This window comes from Ammospiza caudacuta, chromosome 8, assembly GCF_027887145.1.
Source record: "Ammospiza caudacuta isolate bAmmCau1 chromosome 8, bAmmCau1.pri, whole genome shotgun sequence".
Lineage (NCBI taxonomy): Eukaryota > Metazoa > Chordata > Aves > Passeriformes > Passerellidae > Ammospiza > Ammospiza caudacuta.
Window position 1 is genome coordinate 35,176,997 of NC_080600.1, and position 20,102 is coordinate 35,197,098.

Consider the following 20,102-nt stretch of genomic DNA (forward strand, 5'->3'; position numbering starts at 1 on the left):
ATACAAGCTCATTCTATGAATGATGAAGACCCATCTAAAATAGATTGATGGTATTTGCACTTTAAGTGAGCAGCTGATTGGCTAATTCACAGATTGGAAGGTACTTCATAGACTTGTGAGGGGGAGAAAAAAAATAGATTCTATTTTTGTTCCATTAACTTTTATCCTTCTGAGTTTATCACTGTGAATGCACTCAAATGTCTTCTATCAATGTGGTATCAACTTGTCTTGCTTTGACAACTTGGAAGACTGTGTAACCTACTTCTGGGGTGACAGCTGTGGTATTTAGAAAACTGTCACAACCAAAATACACTTTCTGTTTCCCTAATTTATAATCAATCTCACAAAATGGCTTAGATGATGGTCAGTCACCCCAAAGTAGTATTGCCCAATACTGTTTGCTCTGAACATTTGGGGGAAGAGCAAATATTTTGAACAGCAGCAAATGCAATTGTCATTTATTTTTAGCAGTATCAGCAGGGTCATATAAGTTCAAAGGTTAAAATGCTTCCATCATGAAACAGGATCACTCCAGATGAGTACTGAAGAATTTTGAGTCAGTTGCACGCTGCAGTCAGCCTTGGAGGGCCTTTTAACCAAAGTGAAAAATTTACCTCACAGGGTTGAAAAGTCTGTTATGGGCCTTAAGCAACATGCCAATACTGATTTGTTAAATCTGTGCTATGAGCGTTACACCTCCACATGTTTGTTAAAAGCAAGCAAAACCCATCAGAAAGAGATTTCCAAGGAAAACATCATCCCCTTTCTTATCTCTACCTGCAGTGGGTGCCATTCAGCTCTGTGGTCCTCTGTGCAAGAGCTAATCATAGAAGCGTGATAGAAGGAACACTGCCTTATCACACACAGAGTTAACATTTATTATTGCCCCATCCAAAGTCCAGGCTCTGTCCTGCACTCTGCAGACTCAGCAGAGCAGGGCTGAGTGTGTGTGTGCCAGGTGGCCTCTGACCTCCTGCCTGTTGGGCTGGCTTCAGTGCAGTCTCCTTCCCTCCTCCTTCCCCAGCTCTGCAAGCATCAGGATGTAGCTGGCCTTTCTTTGATCTAACCAAGAGGAAATAGCAGCAACTCCCTGAGAGGGTGTCAGAACAATCCCCTGTTTTGCAGCACTGCCCAGCCATCAAAAGCATCTGATCCTCCACAAGTACCGTGAGCAATGGCTCTGGATTATATTTTAGTTTGAGGCTTGCTGCTTCTGTTTCTGATATCAAGGCTGTATATGATTATGGTTGTCTATTTTTACCACCTTATTAGTTTAATAAAAGCAAGCACCTCTACCTACAAATTTGAAGACGCCCTCAAACCACCACTGCTCTGGTGTTATTTATGCAGCCCAGGTGTCTCACACACCTTACCTGCAAGCACTAGGCAGTCACTAGGTCAGCAACGTTTTCAGGCAGCCCAGCACCCTTACACATTTACAGACACTCATACTGCTGCTAGACAACCACAACGAGCCCCTTAGCTCACAATTACTACCTGTCCAGCCAAATTTTGTGTTGCTGCTTCTTGTCACAAACACTGTGCACAGCCACCACCAGTACCTTTGCTTCTGCCTTCATGCCTTTTGTAGTCACTTATTGCCACATCTTGAAGTTTTCAGCTTGCTCCTGAAAGACTCAGTTGATTGCAAAAGTGCAAGCTAAATAGTAAGACCACTGATGTTACTTTCTCAAGGATGGTGAAGCTGCAAGCAGAAAGGTGTTACTACAGTAAAAAATTAAGTGTCCAAATAAAGGCATACAAGGTAGAATTCTCAGTCACTTGTATTTCTTGGCAAATAGCATTATTTGTAAGCCTGGCTAAGAGCAAACCCTCTCTGGGATCAGCACTGTGTACAAAGTGAGGCTTTACTAATGCTAGAGGTATCAGAAAGGAGAGCAGCACTGTAACAATTAATTGTCACAAGGGAAACAAATCCAAATGAGGACTGGGATATAGAATTTGCTACCCCCAGGCCATCCTTTAGACCCAGCTCCACTTCTTTAGCAGTCAAAAACTCTGAGTACACCTGTTTTGACAGAAAACATGCTGGCAAAGCACAGTGTGCCCACAGTGCACCAGCTAACAAGAGCAATGTGGGAGCATTTGCTGTGTGAGCTCTGTCCTGGTAAAGGCTGGCAGAATCCTTCCAAGGTAACCAGCTTCACAAAATACAGCTGCCAAGATGGAGCTGTAGAAGATGTGGAATTTTGGGCTAGAGAAAAGGTAAAAGCATTTCTCATGGTGAACATCTGCTCTTACCCCTCTCTTGCAAAGTGAATTTAATTAAGACAATCTCAAGTAACAGAGGATACAAGAGCAGGTAAAAAACCTCCAAATCCTTATTTTACTTACCCAGAAGAACAAGGAGGAACAAGAATAAGCTGCCTTTTTTTTTTTTTTGCTCGTTATCCTAACACATTTTAAAGGACAAAAAGCAGCTCTAAGAGCATTTCCCATTAAAAGTAGTAAAGGGGAAAGTTAAAATTTTTGAAAGCATGTGAAGTAATCACTAAATCTACTACTCACCATGTATAACTAGCTACAAAACTATTTACCTAGACAGATACATGATAGTTTTCATCCCTATGTAGTTCCACAAATCAATTGCTTATCTGAAGAGTGCTTGAAGTTCTCACCTATTCAGATGCTAACCAAAATTACAATTCCTTATTCCTGCATAAGGTTGTGATTTCATTCTCAAATGCTCTATGCTGGAATACTTCAATGTCACATTTTTAAAGCAAAATCTTCCCTTTCCATCATCAGCAGCTCCAAGAGACTACAGTCGGCAGACCAAAACAATGAGCTACTAGAGACAGTCACAACTGTGTGTTTTGTAACTGAACTTCTGCTGATGATCACTAAGCCTTTCTCTTTGAGCTGTCTTGCCAAAGTCTATAGGGACTCACCCCTCACTGCAGCCAACTGTGTGGCAACATCAAATTTGATTCTCTTGCTTTTACAGCACCAAGAGGATCAACTCCACTGCCTCTGGGATCTCTCCTTGCCCAGGGAAGGCTTTGTGCTCAGCATTTGCCTTTACTCTAGAAGCCCAACATCGTTGTTGGGAAATAACACGTCCCAGAAGTGTTTTATGAAAGATGATTTGGCAGTTGTTGACGAAGTCTCCGAAGGCTCCAGGCAATAAGTACCAAGCACCTTGCTCCTAGCACACACAGCACTAGAGATAACCGTTTCCAGATAAGCTCTGGGATGCTCCAGCTGCCGTGGCTGTCACTCAGGGCTGAGAGGAGGGGTTTGGCCGGGAGCCGGCGGTGCCGAGCGCATGGGACCGTCCCCCTCTAGCGGCACACGGACGGGGACGCGGCTCTGCCCGGCGGCACTCGGGGCTGAGCTCACCGGGAGCGCCGAGGGACCACCAGAACAACAGCTAAAGTACCAAATGCACTTTAATGAGTTCCAGATTCTGTTCCCAGAAGGAATTTATACCGTGTCAGTACATTAGCCAGGTACATGATTTCTCCTGAACTACAGGCATGAGGAGAACCGACTATGACATACTAGGTATCTAAGGTTACTCTTAGAAACCAGTTTCCCACATTAGAAATAAGGCAGGTTTCAGGCGTGCATGCAGCTGACTTATCCAGTCCTCAGATGCCATATTTGCCCTTTAGTTCTTCCACTTTTGCTATGTAAGCTTTCATTGCATCTTCTTTGGATGTTCCTGAAGGACAGAACACAGGAAGCAGTCAGATACCTTCCACAGATTAAGAATTACCTCAAGAATTTACAAGTTACAATTCCTTGCTCTAGTTTGTGCCACTGGAGAGCAAAGGAGCCAGGAAGGCCACCTGTCTGTGAATCCACTGCTGAAGATTTAAACAAATGTGTTTTGCAAGTCATGAAAACACAGCGCTTCCAAGCAAAGTTGTTCTTGCTCAGACAGCAACTAACCAGTGTACTAGTTCTATTAATGCCATTGACAATTATTGCAGGAAAGCTATTCCTAAAAACACCAGAAAAAACCCCATTGTCACAGATCAGACCACTTGTTTAGCTCCTCAGTTAGAGCTGGGAGCTCAGTTGTGTCTTCCAAAGCTTTCCTAACTGGAAGATGCATAACAGCTGGAGGGAGAGCTCAGTCTCTGGGGTACCAGGCTGGGACCAGGACAGCAACTTTAGATTTCTGCTGCTGTTATTCTTCTTTATTTAACATCTTAGGCCAGCTGGGCATTCTGCACCCTAATTCCCTTTCACACAGGCCATATTTTTCAGGGTTACTTCTGCCTTGCAGAGGTAATTAAGTTTATTATCATGGCATTCTGAACTTCGAGAACTCTTGTACTAAAAGGCAACACTATCCTGTTTCCTGCTGAACTACACGTGTCTTTCTGACTAATTTGCCAGGCGTAATTTCATTAATTCCTTTAATCAGACACTTACCTTTCAATGCACTCCAGGCATCCCACTTTGCTTTGCCTTTGAAGTCCAGCATACCAGGGCGCTCTGAGAAAGGCAGGATGAGCAGCAGCATTAGTTTGTGTGATCTGGCTGTGGGTGATACCCACTTGAAGGCTTAGCTGGCTCTTAGCTGTGACTAAATACACTGGCTCATCTCGGCAGCTGCTGCTTGCTAACCTGTAGCCAGGAAATCACCTCAGGGGAATATGTTACAACATCGTTGGTGACGACAGAGATAGGCTCTTTCAAAGTCCCTTGAGACAGCAGCATTTGGGCAGAAGAGCACAAACTGCTGTCATTTGGTTTAGCTGTACTTTCTGAAGAGCTTGCTGTCACATAAGAGCTGTCCAATTAAAGAACACTAGCTCTAAAGTAAAGCAGAAACACCCTGAGGTCCATTATAGGCAGAGACACAGAAACAGGCAGCTGTTTGTAGTAACACACAGCTTGGAACTCATTATCATCAAGTTTGTGGTGTATTTCTAACCTACAGCTGTGCATTTGAAAACCTTGGAAATTTAACTCACTTCACTGCAGGCTGTGGTGAGGCCAATCAGAAAGTGAATGACGTGTATATGGTTAATCTTGGTGTAAAGTCCTCTTTGTGGCTTTACTTCCTCTCTCTCTCTCTCTCTCCTTAAAGATAATTCTTAGAACTCACAAATGGCACTGGGCAGCGCTCACAAACAGCCTTGTGCAGCTCCCATGGCACAGTGACCTGTGGCTCCAGTTGGCAGCTCCCCTTGTCTGCAGCACAAACCCCAGCAGCCACCCTCCCAACAGGCTCCTGCTCGGGCCAGCTCACGCTGGCTGCTGCTCCTCAGGCGTGCAGACACTCGCAGGAACGGGGGCACGTCCCCAGCACTGCTTCACCCTGGCAAGCACTAATAGTGCTGGTGTCCAGCCACAACGAAAAGACCACATCTTAAACCCAAAGTAAATTATTTTCTCCCTCACGCTGCCAGCTTTGGGAAAAGGAGATTAAATTACTTACCATTTCCTGTACACTTCGCTGCCAGCTTTTAAATCAATGGACACTCAATAAACTTTGCCAGCTACTGGGTTAGGAGGCCAGCACTCCAAAGAAATGACCTTTTCCCTTTCTAATTCTAGCTACTCCAGCCTTACACAAGGTCGATAGAGACATGCTCCACTTTAAATGTAATTCCAAAAGTTGAGCTGCCACGGACAGCATGGTAGCAAGAGAAGTAGGCAGAAACATTCTGCACTGTGTACCTAAGGACAAAATTTTGGTACAATCTTTCTGAAGTATATTTAATTGCAGCTTATATAAAAGTTTTCTCCTATTCTTCTGGTTTTGCTTTCCAGTACTATTTTTAGCAGCCAATCCAGTCTGAATAAACTCAAATGTGTCATCCCCTCCAGTATTGCAATTCCGCCCTTGTATTGCAATTCCACCCTTGTATCTCTCGCCTTGCTGTTTAAGTCTGTATAACCGAGAAGTGTCTGCATTAAAGCAGCACCCTCGGCCTGAGCAGCTACGCACTGACAGAGCTCTCCAAAAAACCCAATCCCAATATTTGCACAAAGCATCCTCAGTGCCTCACTGCACGGAGCAGACGGCGGCAGCCGGGTTAATCTAAAAACCCCGAATTGCACAAAGCCTTATCGGGTCAGCCCGTGCCCTCCGCACACAATCCCTGCCAAGGCGGCTCCCAGGCACTTTTGCAGCAGAAACATTTTGCAGGGATTGAGGGAAGCGCAGAGAGGGAGAGGTTTTGCCTCCCGGCCGGTGCCTACCGGTGTTCACGTCGCCCACCGTGGCCTGCTTGTAGTGGCTGTAGATGTCCAGCATCTCCTGGTCCGTGGGCTGCGACTTCAGCTGCTTCACCTCCTCGGCAGCCTTCTGGAATGCGGCCTGGGGGGAAGGCGGCAGGGGGTGAGTGAGGGAAAGGGTCGCGGAGCCCCCCGGCCGCCCCCGGTTCCTCCCAGCCCCGGCGCCCCCCGCACCTCGCTCATCGCGCCCAACCCGCCCGGCCCCGGTCCCGCCGCGTCTGCCCCGCCACCCCCGCCGCGCGCCCGCCTCACCCCTCGCCAGACCGGCCGCCGGCCAATCGCAACGCCGCGGGCTCCGCGGGCACCAATCAACGCGGGCCGGGGACGGGCAAGGAGCCAATGCGGAGGCGGCACGGGTGCCTCCCGTTCAGCAGCGCGTGAGAGGACAACGGCGGCGCGAGGGGTGGGGCAGAGCCCTCTCAGCCAATCGCGTGTCTCAGGGCTGCCGCCGAAAGGACGCGATTGGCGGGGCGGGTGGGCGGGACGCGGAAGTGGCGGCGGAGAGCGGTAATGGGCCCGGTGGGGCGGGCGGTGCCGGTGCGGCCGGGCCGGGCCGCGCTGGGGCGGGCGGCGATGCCGGGGTTGCTGCGGGTCCGGGAGGTCCCTTTGTCCCAGAGGAATGGGCCACCAGCGCCTCCCACCTGCCTGCTTGTCCACGTGAGGCGCGGGGTGGTGCACGGTCCCAGCCCTCCGTGCGATCGGTTTGAGTAGAAATGTGAAAATTGGCGGTTTGTGATGGAGCTCCCCGTTCTGTGTTCCCACAGGGTTCCTCCATGCTGCTTTAGGAGCAAGTGAGTTGAGTGCTGTGCCCTTTACTGCACCCCGCAAATCACCAGCCCATGTGGAATAGCACTAAGAAAACCTCCATCTTTGCTGTTTAGTATAAATCGAGTTATTTCCAGGTGCAAAGTACACCTTTTTGATTATTTGTGTGGTGTGTGACACACACTCATTTAAAATGGAATTGGAACTCGGGGTTATTAGCCAAGGTGATGCAAAAGCAAGTTGCCTTGTGTGGTGGAAGGTCTTTGTCCCAGTTGTGCAGATAGTGATTGATGAAAATATTGGTAGTTGGCTTTGCCAGGCTACGGCTGGGACAAATACAGCCAAGGGTGGGATGCACCTGCAGGATGGTGGGGCACTTAAATAACCCCACAGCAAAAAAAGGGGGGAAAAACCGAAAAAGACACACAAAAAAGATCATTTGGGGATGAATGGGTGAAAGGTTCCCTGTCAGGACTGGAGGTGGACTCTGAGATCGTGCTCAGCATGGGAGGTGCAGAGATCGTGCTGATGTTGGAGCACAACATGTCCCTGCTCATGGCTGCAGCAGCTCTGGCACTGCTGCACTTGGCCAGGAAGCTGAGGGATGCCCAGCGCCAAAAATAGAGAAGTTTGTCAAGGTAGAAAAGAGCTTATTTTCCTGTGGAGAGAAAAAAACCCAACGGAACGATATATGGGCTTGTTTGAAGAGGGTTTTGGGTTGCCAAGGCTGCTCTGTTTTAGGCTCTGCTCTCTAGTATAAGCCCACAGAGCTGTTCTAGAGACTGACTATTATAAATTAAATCCCTTAATTATGCTGTAGTACACCAGGAAAATGATTTGCCTGTGTATGTGGGGTAGTTTTTCACTTTTCCCTGGGGAGGTGAAAATGAGCATTGTGTCACAGCTTAGGCATTTTTCAGAGTATTACACTCTTTCCAACACAAGTATGTTAAAAATGTCTTTGGGTTTGTTTGTGTTAGGGCATTCTTCTAGAGCCCAGCAGGTGAAGTCTTCAGTCACTTAAAACCCACACAACACTCTTGCATTTATCTATTGAAACAGGATGACCCCCGTGGCAGGGAGGAATGATGAGGAGGACTCCATCTTATCAGAAAGCTAATTAATTACTTTATTATACTATATTATTCTATACTATATTGCACTGTGTTACGTTACATCTAAACTGAATGTGGCAAGCTTTCAACTGCACACAACTGCTGAGAATTTTGTGACTGTCAGCTGGCAGTCCTGACACAAACACACACACACACTTGGGCTTGATAGGCCAAGGAAACAAAACACCATCACTTTGGGCAAACAATCTCCATATTGCATTCTACTTTTGCACAAACACAAGTACAGCAAACGATAAGAATTGCTTTTCCTTTCTCTGAGGTTCAGAGAATGTGAAACCCAGAAATATTCTTGGAAAGAATTGTGCCTTGCTTTTCTCTGTGAGGAGAAATGTGGCTGCATTTATCCACAGCACTTTTGCATGTTTAATGGGGGGTCTGGTGTGGCATTGCACAGCACAGGTACTGGAGTGTGTGGTGTGCAGGATCTGTTTGTTCCCTGTGGGAATCACAGCAGTGAAATCCTGAAGGGCCCAATGCTGTTGGATTTCTCTCATGTTTTACTCTGTACACGAGGCCTGCCTGCACCTCCTTTTCCAGCTGTGCTCATAGACAGAGGAAAGGCAGTAATCTTGGAATCTCTGCTGGTCACAGTGACCCCAAGATATGTTAGAAAGTCTCTTTTCCCAGCCTGGCAGTCAAAGAAGAAGTCAGAGCTCTTCATTTCTCAGTCTCAAGGTTGTTTATTGTATCTTATTTATAAAATTCTTTCTCCTGTCCTGCTGAGGTCTGCTCAGCAAGACAGTCAAAGGCACTCTGCCTGCCCCCGGGGCTGTGTTATCTTTTTATACTAAAAACTACGTGTACAATATTTACAATAACTTCCCAATGCCTATTGCCTATGTTAGACAGTGAGCTTCTACTCTAAACCAATCTAAAAGTGCCAACATCACAGCAGAAGATGGAGGCCAAGCAGAAGAAGGAGAAAGGCTGGACATGCCCAGATTCCTCCATCTTTCCCCCTGAACCCCCATTCTAAAACCCCCAAAAATCTATTTTTCATCCTGTGATAAATTCACTATCATTCTGCTTAAACTTTTGTGGCTTGTAATTCTTCATATAAGGTTGGTAATTGTTTTTTTCAAGGGCTAAATCAAAGGCACAGGGATCTTGGGCTCTGTGCTAAGGTCTCTGAGCCCCCTGGGCAGGGGCTCGAGCCCTCCAGGGCAGCCAGAGGAATTTCCTGGGTTCCCACATGGTAATTCCTCCCTTTGGTGTTTCCCAGGTCGCTCAGAGCTGGTTCTGATGTCAGCAGAAGGCTGCACCATCACGGTTCGCCTGGTGCGCTCCTTCCAGCACCGCAATTTCCGGCCCCTGGTGTTCCACGGCGTCCCCTTGGAGCAGACGGTGCGGGAGTTCATGGCCTTCGTGCGCCAGGGTGAGCCCTGCCTGCTCCTCTGCCTGCTCCAGCCCCAAGTGCTGCTGTCCCTCCACCTCCTTGTGGAACAAATGCGTGGGGATGGCTCTGGTGGAGGTGCCAAATTCGTGTTTGCATCCCCCCGTGTGCTTTCCTTCCTTAGATGAAAGGTCTGGAGTTAAGGAGAGCTTCCATGGTGGGTGTGCTGTGCTTGAGTTTGGCTGGACTGCTCCCCCATGCCAAATCCCCACTGTAGGAGCCTCAGAGGGTGGGACAGACAGAGATGAGAGATCTCTGCAGCCAGGTCAGGAAATTTGGGGTTTATTGCAAAGGGCCTGGGAGCAGGGCCCTGCTGGGAGCTGCCAGCCACAGCTGGAGCAGGCCTGAGAGAAGTGTGACGGTGTTCACAGGGGCCTGAGGGTGAGGGAAGAGATGAGGATCTGACTCCATGTTTCAGAAGGCTTGATTTATTATTTTATGATATATATTACGTTAAAACTATACTAAAAGAACAGAAGAAAGGATTTCATCAGAAGGCTAGCTAAGAATAGAAAAAGAAAGAATGATAACAAAGGCTTGTGGCTCAGACTCTCTGTCTGAGCCAGCTGACTGTGATTGGCCGTTAATTAGAAACAACCAACATGGGACCAATCACAGATGCACCTGTTGCATTCCACAGCAGCAATGTTATAATCAATGTTTACATTTTGTTCCTGAGGCCTCTCAGCTTCTCAGGAGGAAAAATCCTAAGGAAAGGATTTTTCATAAAAGATGTCTGTGATAGAGAAGAGAGGGGTAGAGAGGATGAGAGGGTAAAAGGGTAAGAGAGTGAGGTTCCTGTTACAATACAATAAATCTTCTTCTGTGTTGAATATTCTGATTCTCACTAACCAATCTAGTACAATATACAAATCCTATAGCATTTGCATACAGCCTATAAGAATCACTACATTACCATAATGCGTTACATTTTAAACCCTAAAAACTAATCTTTGGACCCCATCTGCCAAGCTGTAGGGTCTGCTCTGACCCTTGGACCTGTCTGCAAGCAGAGGGAATTGTTTGATCAAAAGGGGATTACCTTCAGCTGGCCACACCATTGTTTTCCAGTTGTTCAGTAACTGAGGGATCTCAAAGCTTTCTTTCATTTCAGTCTTGCTTATAGTTTCTATGTTCTCAAAACCTTTTGCCAGGCAATCATATTTATAAGGCTTTCCTGTTTCATCTTCCCCAACACCCACATTTTGTCTAAGAGAAACAAGGGCATTACTGCATTTGGCTCAGTGCCTCAGGCTCCTTGAGGGGTGTTGTCAGGCAAATATTCATCATTAATAGGAATAAATTATTAGAATTTAGAAAGTTTTTGATCCTAACTACGCAAATATGTGGCATGTGGGAATGCAAGCCTGTTTGCTATTTGTGAGAAAAAAGAATCTTGAAAATTTGTTTTTGACACTGTGTGGTCTCACAGTGTTTGTTTCTGTCTCCATCCTGAGCTTTGTGGTGCAGATTTACTCATCTGTGGGCTTTCTCTTGTATAAGCCTGGTTGAAAGTGACAGTGAATCTAAAAGTTAAGTACTGTAGACCAGCCCACACAGTGACTTGATCATTAGGGTGTTACCCTTAATCCTGCAGGTATATTTCCACACACCTCAATGGAAACATTCAAAGGGTACAAAATAACATAATTTGTTTGTTTTATTTTGTTTTGTTTTTTTTTTGTTTTTTTTTTTTTTTTTCTTCATGAAGTCAGCTTAAACAAGTCTTGAACTGTTATATTAGGTAACATTTGAGCAACTCCTAGGACATTGCCCTAAGACTCATGCGTGTGTTTGGCAATTTCCATACTTTTAGACAGTGATAGGCATAACAAAGTCTTGGGATGCTGTTGGAACACTGCAAGCACTTTGAGAACATATGGCACAGCTGCTGTTATGGACAAGAAAATAAAAACCAATGGTAGGAAACTTGCTTTTGATGTGTGCAATATTGCAACTCACTGTTATTTGAGACAAAGCCAATGTTTGTTTTAAACAAGACGTAGAACCCTGTTCCACAGGGGTGCAAAAGCTCTGTTCCTTCATTTACAGTAATCTGGTTTGAAGAGGCACTTTAAGGTAAATGGTTAAACTACTGAAGAAATCAAGGCTTCATCCACCTTGCTGCTGGGCACCCCACTGGTGGCTGGGCCTTCTGAGTCCTGGTTAAGTCACAGGGAGCACTGGCACCAGGGCAGGTGTCAATGTCCCTGCAGTTACCTGTGGGCTGTGTCCTGCAAGCAGCTAAAGAGTTAATTTTCTACAGCTTGGCTTCCTTTTTGTGCCCTGTTTACCTGAGGATTCAGTTCTGGCTGACAGTTGGCAGCTGTTTGTATAAGGCAAAGAGAGATGCTGGGCAAACCATTGAAAGGATGTTGCTGGCAGATTTCTGAAGGATCAGACTCCTGTGGTCACACCCTAATTGCACTGACTCACTGTCCTCGTGGGGTGTTTTGTTCAGAGAGACTTCATGCTCAAATGGACTTGTTCACATATGGAGTCACTATAGAATCTGGGCCAAAGGCTGTGTTTTAGCATTTGATGCTCAAACAACTCTCCTATGTTGCAGATTTATTTTGATTTAAAGGCTGCCCAGGGGATGCATACATTGCACAATAATGGAAAATGAAGGATTGAAAATAATTAAGAAAGAGAACTTTGTTTTAACTTTGTGCTTTTATTTTAATAGATGTGTCTTCAAGATCAGGACTTCCTCCTCCTTTTAAAAATTACAAGTATGGTAGGTGGTTTTTATTTTTCTTGTTGTAATTGCCATCAAATGACCACATGATATTTTACACCAGCATTTCTACAACATAAAAGATAATTGCTGTACAATACTAATGTTGGTGCCAGTGCCTGCCTACATTTGCAACTCTGTCAGCTCTTGTAGCTGGAGTTATGCCACTGGGATCTTGTCTGCAGAACTTGACCATTATTATGAAAATCTGTTTTAATCTTTGAATTAGGCTGCATGGTTTACATTATTTGCTATTGGGAACTGATGGGTTTTGATTTTAATTTTTTATTACTTTTTTAAAGTGCTTTTTAACTCTGTCTTTACCCTAATGAGCAGCTTGTGGTCTCAAAACACTTTGAAATTGTAGTTCTCTGTCTGCTTATGTACTTCAATGTCTGTTTACTGATGGTGAAGCAGAAGCTGAAGGCAAAAAGTAGAAAATGCTTGAGTCTTATATACTTAAATAGCTTACACAATATGAGAGAAACAAGGGAACTTTGCTTCAAAGAGTTATGAAAGCTCTTAAATATAAGCTGGTGGTATGAAATAGCATGATGTGAAATTCAAGCTGACTTTATCAAAGCTATATTTATATTTCCTTTTTGTGCAGATTGTTGTTAACATGTACAATTTATCTGCTTGGGATAGAGAAAACTTTTTAGACAGACTATGTTACTTCCTTTCTTGGAGTTTGTAAATTTGGGTGTCAGTCACATATCTTCTCCTAAACTTGGCAATTCTCAAAGTTCCATGGAGTTTTCCTGCAAGTGATCCTCTGTGTCCCATGTTCTTGGAGTTGGCTAACTCCTTCCTCTATGGTCATTCAAAGAACTGAGTGAAAAATCTACTTAATACATGTGAAGGCTAATAAACTTTATTTGCCTATTAAAACAAACAAACAAAGATTTCATTTTGTGCTCTTGCTGATGGTGAAATACAGAGTGCAAATGGAAACTAGAAAAAGAGTTAGGGATTAAGACTGATGATACATCAGTGGCAGGTATTTGAATGTTCTTATTATTTTTAATGTGTTACTTAAGGTCATAACATCTGGAAGTGTGAGTTTGAATTTGGAGGTGCCCTTCACCCCATTTGTGGCTTTGGCTGTTGGAGGGGTTCCTGTCTAGAGCTGCTGCTCTCAGTTGTATCCCTGGTGCTGCCTATCCCAGCTGCTTCTTTCATCACTTGGAGATCAGTTTAGCTTTTCCCAAGACATATCTGGTGGCTGAGGGCCTGGTTGTGCCCTGTAGGACTCAGCATAACTTTAAAACCTGTTGCACCAGTTAGTGGGAGCCTGCTCTTACTGTGATGGTGCTAACTGCAGGAAAATCAAAGCCAGGTTCCTCACCTTCCCCTCAGGCTGTGAATCATCCAGGTTCCTGTTTTTGGCATTTCTGCTATCTCTATAGTGCTCTGCTGTCTTTCCTGTGTTTTTGTGAGGGAAGGGCAGTGAGACTTCTGCAGCAAAAGCCAGACTGTTTCTCCTGTTTTGTTTGGCAGTGCCAGAAATCTCAGTTGGATCTGGTTGTCTCTCACTGTGCCTGTTTCAGCTTCCTTCCCTGCAGAATTCAGCACCACTTTGTTTTAACATCATACGTAATGCCATCACATTTCTGCTCTTGGATCAGTGCTCCAATTCACATCTCAAAGCTTCTGACTTCCATTTTCTCTTCATTTCTTTGTATGGATTATTCTGGTTCTTGGTCTAGAACTTTTTCTGAGTCAGTCTTATCTTAGCACCTTGTCACCTTTTCACACCACAGTACCTTTTCACTGATGCTGGCAGTCCGGGTGCCAGCTTGTTCCGTAAGCAGCTTCTCAATTTTATTTCTTTCATCCATGAATGTGGAGCAGTATGGCAGGTAGTTCATAAAATCACTTAGAAAGTGGTATCTTATCAATTGCCATGATAGACCTATCATCAGAAAAGGCAAGATAAAAACTTGGCACTTTCCAAGTCCCTGCCACTGATTGAGTGGGGATGAAATAGCGAAGGCCGGTCAGAGGATTTAGCTTGTGGGAAGGGATTATAGTTTAATCTCTGTAACAGAGTTAAAGAAGCCATTTAATAGCTCAGATGAGCCCGTGGTAAAGTGCTGGGTGCCAGTGGTGGAGCTCTGAGCCAGTAGAACTGAGACAATGCTTCAGGATATGACTGGACAAGGACTACAGAAAAGGGAAAGTATCAAAGTGGACAGAGGAGCTTAAAACTAAAGAACAGGCTGGGTTTATTTGCTGCAGTAGAAAGGTTTCATGATTGCAGTATATTTTTTCTGTGATTGCTTGGCTTTTTTGTAATGTTTTTATGCAAGATGGATCCTGGTAATTGCAATTTAATGTCTGTCTTGCTTCTAATACCACAATTATTGCAGAATGCCAGGGCTGCCTTCCCAGTGACCTCTGCAGTGAGAATACAGAGTACTTCTTACCTTATGTAATGTTTTAGATAGTGTTCAGAGTGGGCCAGAATGGAATGGAAGGAAACTTCTGAGTGGGAATGTGATCTCTGTTATTCTGAACATCTGAATACTTGCTCCTGTGATTTGAAAGTTGGTTTAGCCAATAGTTCATTTTGCTGCATCCTTCTCTTACCAGACTATTGCAACAGGTAATGTTCAGTCAATGCACAAAACTAAATTACAGAAAATGAGCAGACAAGCAGAACTGGTTTTTCTTCTTTGCTGGGAAGGTATTGATGTGTTACTCCAGATTTGTTCAAACACAGAGTCTTCAATTTTTTTTTATTAGTGTTGCATGGCTTTAAGCTGTTCCCTCTGGATCTTTGCACTCATCCAGTTGCTTTGGTGACTGTGTTATTTTCCCCTGTGTTTCCCTTCTGTTAACAAAGCCCTGCCCTTGCTGCCAGGAGAAAGTGGTACCTTTTTTTTAATTTCTAAAAGCACTACACAAACGTAAAATAGAAATTATTGAAGAGGGTGTAGCACTACAGAGAAGAGGCTGTAGATGTTCATGCAAAATGAACTTGCTTAATGAAATTTCTGCTGTGGATGGTGGGTGTTGTATACATGAGAAGGAAAATTTCAAGGGATGATCTGAAGTGATCAGGTTACTGTGTCTTAATTACTTACTGCCTATCAACTTAGCTGTAGCAGTTGACAGTGCATAAATGCTGTTGGTCCTGCCCCAATTGCATGTGTAAAACCTATTAAGTTAAAACACCCTAAGTGGCATTTAAATTGATGTGTTTTGAGTGGCAATTGAGATGGTCATTAGTTGGTTATTGTAATTCAGCCAGCAGGCAGAAGCCCAGTGGATGTGGTACCTTAATGTTGCATTGACTGCTTCAAGGCTGTGGCCACAGAACTGTGAGATTAAGATGTTTTCTCCTCTTTCAGGTTGAACACACAAAATTGTAAATAACAAAAGATTTTGAAGCTTCCCCCTTTGTTTGTTTGTCTTTGCCTGAGTACAACTTCAGCGTTGTGTGCTTCTTAAGCCTTGTTTTAGGAAAACACTGTTTTTTCTTTCAGATACAATGAAGATTATTCACCAAGCACACAAATCTAAGGTAAGATTATTAGCTGTGTTCTTCCCCTTTTGCATGCTTTGATGCAGGCAGATCTCTGCACTGTCAAACAAGACTGCAGCAGAGGAAATTATTCTTATTTTTGTATTCTGGTTCTCTGATTTATAGACTGGTGAGCTTGTAGTGAGTTTGGAAGATGATGACAAACTGATTTTGAAGGAAGACAGCACGCTGAAAGCAGCTGGAGTAGGTAGGAGTGCATTTGTATTGACTGAAGGTGCTGTTCCTTGTGGTAGCATTAAACTGATAGCTGGCTGATTATGTTTGGACAGGCTGCTGAAAAGTAAATGCTATTTCTGATGCTCTTTACACGACTTGATAATTATTCAGGGAAGCATTATTCAAATCACTGGTCTGAGGGCAGCAGGTATCTGCACTCCAAATGTTCAGAATGCAAATTGTGATTTTTAGAGGGTATGCTTATAATTCTGCTGAGAGTAATTTTAAATGATTGACAGATAGGTTATTAGTACCGTGCCTGCTTGGTCTTATCAGTAACATTTAAACTGATGTTTTGGTTAGAAATGTAAGTAGTGGAACCAGCATGGAATAATGAAATAAGATTAGATTTGTTTAATGTGCAGCATACAGTGTCTGATAGCCAGATTGCTCAGGAAAGCTGGAGCAGTATCACTTAGAGAATGTGCTGAACATAGCAAAGAGTTGAAACTTGACCTGATTTCTCACATTTTGACAAGAGACTACATATAGGGCATGTCTTTTGGTAATAATGTAAAGAGTTGTCTGTCATGATAAAACTGATGGTCCCTGGATGTCCTTTGGGCTTCTCATAAAAGTGGCTGAGTGACTTTGTGGCAGCAGGGTGCTTGGGGGATGTGGTTGCATTCCACCTTGATATGGACATTTGCTCATTTGAATCTGGTCTGCCTGCCTGGGAAGCTCTAAGTGCCTGAGCTCTGAGTGCAGGGGCTTCACAGAGGAGGCTTCCTCCTGCTCCTGCTGCTCACTGATTGCTCCCCAGCTGCTCAAAGGGATTTCTTTCTCTAGGTTACTTGGCTCTCCTGTTTCCTGTGATTTATTTTCTGGTTTTAAGTGACTTGGGATGTCTCTTCAGTGTTTTTCTCTGGTTCCAATATACCTTTCCTAAAGGTCTTTGAGTGTTCCTGTAATATGAATCATAGTTTTTTACTCCACACCAGGTCTTTCTGTCTGCAGGAAGGGAAACAAAAAGAAAAAAGAGGATTACTGGCACCCAAGCCTTGCAGATTTGTAATTTAGTTAGGAAAAGATTAATTTAATCATGATCTTTATCTGTGTAAGGCATAATAGACAGTGCAGTTCAGGAGAGGGACTGATGACAGTGCCAAATGTTGAATTAGAAATAACAAAGCTGTCTTCTTTCAGAAAGGTATGGATGAGTATTTGTATATATTATCTGCCTTTGAAACTGGGTTTGTAGCTACAGCAGTGAAACAGTTGGATCTCAAAAAGGTGTCAAAACATCAGACTAAATGTTACACTGAAAGGAAATAGGAATGCAGCAGCCTGTTCTGTGTCTCTGTACAAAGGGAGGGGTGGTTCATTTAGAAAATTATTTAAAGCTTTTTTTTTGTTTCTTTTTTTCTAAATAACAGCAGTTATTAGTGATTAGTATATAGAGGATATTTGTGATAGAAGAGGAAAACCCATTCTTTGAAAAATGCAATGTGCCACTATGTCATTTTGAATTTGGATATGTTCCAGTGTATCTTGACATGAAAATTAGCTAAGTTAGGAGTGAGGTTTTTGTAGTAAAATCTTGAAGATTTTTCTCCTTCAACAAGAGGTAGAAAACTTTTCTGAGTAAGGAAGTGATATCATGTATCATGTACCACTGGTCCTCATTTTGTACAAAGCAATAAATTTTGTACATTTTCTTTAAACCAGTAAGAAGATTTGAAATCTCCTATTGAGATATGATTTATTTTCAACATCTAATCTGGACAAGACTTACTAGAATAAAACAATCAGAATCACCCTTAGAAATTCTGGGAAATTCTGATACACGCAGAACAGTTTTCCTAAGCTGCAGCTGATTGCCCTTGGCACTTTACAGGGTTGGGCTAGAGAGTAATAAATTATGAGGACATTAGATAAGTATCCTCTTACAGAGGAAAGCCTCTGTAGTAGTGATTATTATTACAGTTATTATCCAGTCAGCAAAGTTAATGCTTGCAGTTTTTTTTAAAGCAGGGTGTATGTTAATAAAGTGTTCAGTATTCATTACAAATAGTCTTGTCTGTTTTCTAGTTGAGATTCTAAAATCCCTTCTACTCTTTTTTGTTTCTTTTTTTTTCTTTTTACAAGACAGGCAGACTTCATTAACTTGAGGTTTAATTTAAAATACGAATGTGGAATTTATTGGCTCAGCACCTTAAAGAATTTCATGTTTAATAATTGTGAAGGCATTCCATCAGATTTGTCTCTGTTCTGAATTAGTAATGTTGCTGACTTACTGTTTTAGAAGAGGAAGTCCTTGACCTACTGGGTTGAAAGAATTGTGACTGTTCTGAACCTTTGTGGGTCCTTTAGCTCTGCCATATCCCCTGTGAATAATTAGAGGTATTTGAAGGTATTGCTGGAGAAGCCAATTTGTGTCTTTCACTTTGCATATTGTCGAAGCCTCATGAATTAATCATCAGCAGGGCAAAAAATTAACTTCTTCAGACACATATTTTGATGGGTCATGAGGGAGAATGTAAAGTGATCTGTAAAATATTCTACTGATCCTCTAAGTATTAAATTATTATACCTGCAGGCTAATTTAATGGGAAAAAGAAGTTTCTTTCTCCCTTTCCTAACAGAAAAATGCACAAAAAAGAATGTATCACGCTTCATTACTTTCTTAGCATGTGAAGGTGTTAGAAATGTCATCACTAAATTTGCTGAATGTTTTTACAAACAATTCTGAAGACTGTGTTAAACAAATCTTGTGGGGTCTTTTGTACATATTTACTTCTATGCATTCACGTTCTTGGTGGTTTTGTTTGTTTGGCGTGTTTTTTAATGAGATTTAACAAACTCTTTAATACTAGCAACATTTTTCAAAAATATTATGAGGAAAAAAAAAAAGTGGGTGGTGATTTATAATTTTCTTTGACCATAAAGTTGCTAATTGTCTTCTAAAATTCTAAATAGCTGGCTGTTGGTGGTTCATTTACTGGTGTGTTAAATATTTAATTTTTTATTTCTTCTAGAAAATGAGACAGAATTAGCATTCTTCTGTGAGGAAGATTACAGAAACTACAGAGCTAATCCTGTTTCGGCCTGGTGAAGATCCCAAGAGATTGTTTTGTTTTCCCATACCTGTTGTAAATTTTCCTTATTCTGCTTAATGAGATTTTTCTTAAAGATCAATAAATCCTAGAGGATTACTTTGCAAACAGTGCAATTCCCTTCCTATAGAAATTAATTTCTGTCAATATGCTAAGGCTGAGAGAGGAAAAACTGGGGGACATAAATGACTTTTTTCTTCCTCCCTTTTCTGTTTGCTGTGCTTGGCTCTTGAGCCTCAGGCAGTGCCATCCCTGAATGTGACACAGGTTCTTGGTGTGATCCCACAGCACACAGTAACTGCATATGGAGATTATAGAATGCACAGGATGATCCCATCACAGTACTAACTTCTAATGAAAATGAAGTGAAAACCTCCTTCAGATGAAATGAAATGTTTTATGACCAAATCGCTGGGTATTTTAAAGAACTCGAGAAGAGAATCTCTCTGTTTCCAGTCACAGCTTTACTTCTCTCATTTTATGTTTGGTCTCTTTTGTTTAAATAGTGCAGACTGGCCAGTGTTTCATGCTTTTCAGTGGTGAATGCTCTCCATTATCCTCTCTACCAGCCCTCTTTAGCATGCTGAAAGGGACAAATGTCTGCTGGGAGGCTTTTGTGTGCACAGACCAGCTCGCCTGTTTCTAGCTTCACTTCATGGAGCCACCTCCACACGGGGGTAGCAGCTCCAGTTCTGCCAGGACATCACTGTGCCTAAGTAGGGATTGGGCATTTTTCCAAGTGGAGTGAAAGCTCATGGGTTCAGTTTTAAGAATAAACCTGAATGATTGCATTTTTTTCAAGGAGAGGCCCAGCCTGTGAGCCACATGTCTTCAAGACTGGAATTGATTCCTTTGTGCTTTCCATGAGCCAAATACTCTGTTGCTATGTGTTTGTTCTTGGTGATGCTGGCCTTTCCTACTACATGGACCAAATTAAGAATAATAGAAAACAATCATGCATCCCATAAGGTAGACATCACTTATGAAATGCTTTTTAGGGGGTACCTACATGGGACACTGTGCC

The 20,102-nt window shown here is 43.2% G+C and overlaps 2 protein-coding genes across 3 annotated transcripts; one reads left to right on the plus strand and one right to left on the minus strand.

Annotated features, from left to right (window-relative positions):
* Positions 1 to 3,395: 3,395 nt before the first annotated feature.
* On the minus strand, positions 3,396 to 6,435 carry DBI (diazepam binding inhibitor, acyl-CoA binding protein). The gene is made up of 4 exons (XM_058809698.1): positions 6,397 to 6,435; positions 6,187 to 6,304; positions 4,408 to 4,470; positions 3,396 to 3,688 (listed from the first exon to the last, which is right to left on the minus strand). The coding sequence occupies exons 1-4, from the start codon at positions 6,403 to 6,405 to the stop codon at positions 3,615 to 3,617; spliced, it is 264 nt and encodes an 87-aa protein (XP_058665681.1). The 5' UTR covers positions 6,406 to 6,435; the 3' UTR covers positions 3,396 to 3,614.
* Positions 6,436 to 6,709: 274 nt separating this feature from the next.
* On the plus strand, positions 6,710 to 19,177 carry C8H2orf76 (chromosome 8 C2orf76 homolog). 2 transcript variants are annotated; one of them, XM_058809858.1, is made up of 6 exons: positions 6,710 to 6,729; positions 9,346 to 9,498; positions 12,206 to 12,256; positions 15,748 to 15,785; positions 15,912 to 15,993; positions 19,001 to 19,177. In XM_058809858.1, exons 2-6 carry the CDS (start codon positions 9,366 to 9,368, stop codon positions 19,075 to 19,077), a joined length of 381 nt encoding a protein of 126 aa, XP_058665841.1. In that variant the 5' UTR covers positions 6,710 to 6,729; positions 9,346 to 9,365; the 3' UTR covers positions 19,078 to 19,177. The 2 variants fall into 2 exon arrangements, with proteins under 2 accessions (XP_058665841.1, XP_058665842.1); XM_058809859.1 differs by lacking the exon at positions 6,710 to 6,729 and adding an exon at positions 6,810 to 7,013.
* Positions 19,178 to 20,102: the final 925 nt, after the last annotated feature.